Source organism: Mandrillus leucophaeus, unplaced genomic scaffold (genome assembly GCF_000951045.1).
Source record: "Mandrillus leucophaeus isolate KB7577 unplaced genomic scaffold, Mleu.le_1.0 Scaffold423, whole genome shotgun sequence".
Taxonomy (NCBI): domain Eukaryota; kingdom Metazoa; phylum Chordata; class Mammalia; order Primates; family Cercopithecidae; genus Mandrillus; species Mandrillus leucophaeus.
In genome coordinates, this window is record NW_012104510.1 from 64,453 (window position 1) to 66,614 (window position 2,162).

Here is a 2,162-nt window from a genome sequence, read left to right on the forward strand (position 1 = left end):
AGAGGAGGTGCCACCCCAAGGCCCGGGGCGGGGGAAGGGGTCAGGAAGACTGACAGAGGCGGGCCCAGCGGCAGTGCCAAGTCCAGTCTGGGCCGCATACGCCGCCCGCGGCCAGGAGTCAGCAGGTCATCACGTTACAGCTGCAGGGAAGAGACCGAGAGAGACACGGGGTGTCAGGGTGGCCCCACGTGCCTGCACGGCCCAGTGCTGAGCGCTGGACTCGAGACTCCCAGCCTTGCCTCCCTGACAACCTACAGCAGCAGGGCCCGGGTGCTCTGGGGGAGCTGGTGGCTGGAGCAGGGGTGGGAGAGCCTGGCACCTGCCCCCATCTGTGGAGCATGTGGACCACACGAATGTATTCTCCAGTCAGAAAATACATACAAGTCAAGAATAACCCTAAAGCAGCCCCGAGAGCCGCTCGTGCAGCCGCACTGTCCTTGGGGCAAACGCCTCCCACTCTCCTCAGTGCAGCCTCAGGGCTGGGGGGACCTCACTGGAGTGTCGGGGAAGCTCCGGGCAGGGGGTGGCACTCACTGTGACAGGGGCTCCGAGTGTAGCCCGGGGGCCGGGCACGTGGGGTGGGCGGCCAGGAAGGGGTTCACGTCCCCAATGCCAATGAGTCCAAACTCGGTGACCGACAAAGCCACCTGCGCAGGGGCCACAGTCCCCTCCGGGTCCCCGCTCAGGTCCACACGGCTGGAGATGAGAGGCAGCTCCTCGGGCAGGGCGAAGTCCACAGCCAGCCTTGGGCTGGCGTCTGCCTCCGGAGCGACGACAGCTGGCGAGTACGAGGCTGGGTCGGCCAGGGCTGGAGGCTGACGGGACGGGGGTCCAACGGGGGGTCCGTCCAGCTGCTGGAAGGAACAGGGCCCTGGCTCCGAGGACGGGAGGCCATCAGAGGCCACTGCAGGCTCACCGAGACCACCGGCCGTGCCGTCCACACTCAGTGGGTCTGTGAAGAGAATGCAACAGAGGGTGGGGCCGCCCACAGGCACCGGGCTGCAGCCATGCCACTCCTGTGCCAGCTCCTGCCAACCCTGCTGGGTCCAGCAAAGCCTGTGGATCCCTCCCCAAAACACCCTCCACACAACTACAGAAGAAACCAGTTACTCGGAAATCTGTGAGCCCCCAGGTTGAAGACCCCAGCTTTAGAAAGTCATAAAATCAACTGAGTTGGTCACAGCCCACATCCGTAACACCAGAGCAGAGCACAAGAGACAAGGGTGTGAGCAAGGCCTGGGGCACTGCGAGGGCCGACACGGCGTCTGCGGAAGTTCCGTTCCCACGTGCAGCCGCACCGTCCCACACCTGTCTCTTATACACATCTAGATGTGTATAAGAGACAGATGCAACCCAGCCAGCCTGCACGGTCCCTGCAGGGCGCTATTAACAACGCAGACCTTGGCCGGGTGTGGTGGCTCACGCCTGTAATCCCAGCACTTTGGGAGGCCGAGGCGGGCGGATCACGAGGTCGAGAGATTGAGACCAGCCTGACCAACATGGGGAAACCTTGTCTCCACAGAAAAATACAAAAATTAGCCGGGCGTGGTGGCAGGTTCCTGTGGTCCCAGCCACTCGGGCGGCTGAGGCAGGAGCATCGCTTGAACTCGGGAGGCAGAGGCTGCAGTGAACCAAGATGGCACCACTGCACTCCAGCCTGGCGAGTGTAAGACTCCGTCAGAAAAAAAAAGAAAAAAAGAAAAAACACAACGCAGACGTCAAGCGGCTTCCACACCAAGAACAAATCTCAGCCTCATGCCCTACTGTCCCCACCCTGCCCAGCCGCTGCCCTCCATGCCCTCAGCTTCTCCTGTAGACCCAGGCCTCTGTCCTCTGCATCGGCTGTCACGCCTGCCAGGACCCTGCAAACTTCCAGCAAAGCAGGGCCATTCTCCTTCAGGTTCCAGCTTAACTGTCACTTCTAGGAGGCAGCGCCGACCACCTCTACCCAGACGTGGGCCCTCCTCACATCCCGCCATCATGGCCACAGTTCCCTCATTGACGTGGACATGGAGCCCACCACGTCATGCCCCCACTGCACCCCCTCGCCTCTGTGGCTCACGACTCATCCCGGATCCTCCAACAGACATGCAGGCCCCCAAGTGAGATGACAGGGACACCTGCCGCCCCCAGCCCCCACCCAACCCACCACCAGGCACCCC

The 2,162-nt window shown here is 62.6% G+C and overlaps 1 protein-coding gene across 1 annotated transcript in view; it reads right to left on the reverse strand.

The window, feature by feature from the left end:
• Positions 1 to 2: 2 nt before the first annotated feature.
• Positions 3 to 2,162, reverse strand: part of MIER2 (mesoderm induction early response 1, family member 2) — a 38,036-nt gene continuing 35,876 nt past the window's right edge. The window contains exons 12-13 of the mRNA XM_011993045.1: positions 535 to 1,025; positions 3 to 140 (exon numbers count right to left, since the gene is read on the reverse strand). Coding sequence (XP_011848435.1) covers positions 119 to 140; positions 535 to 1,025 — 513 coding nt within the window. The 3' untranslated portion in view covers positions 3 to 118. The remainder of the gene's footprint in view (positions 141 to 534; positions 1,026 to 2,162) is intronic.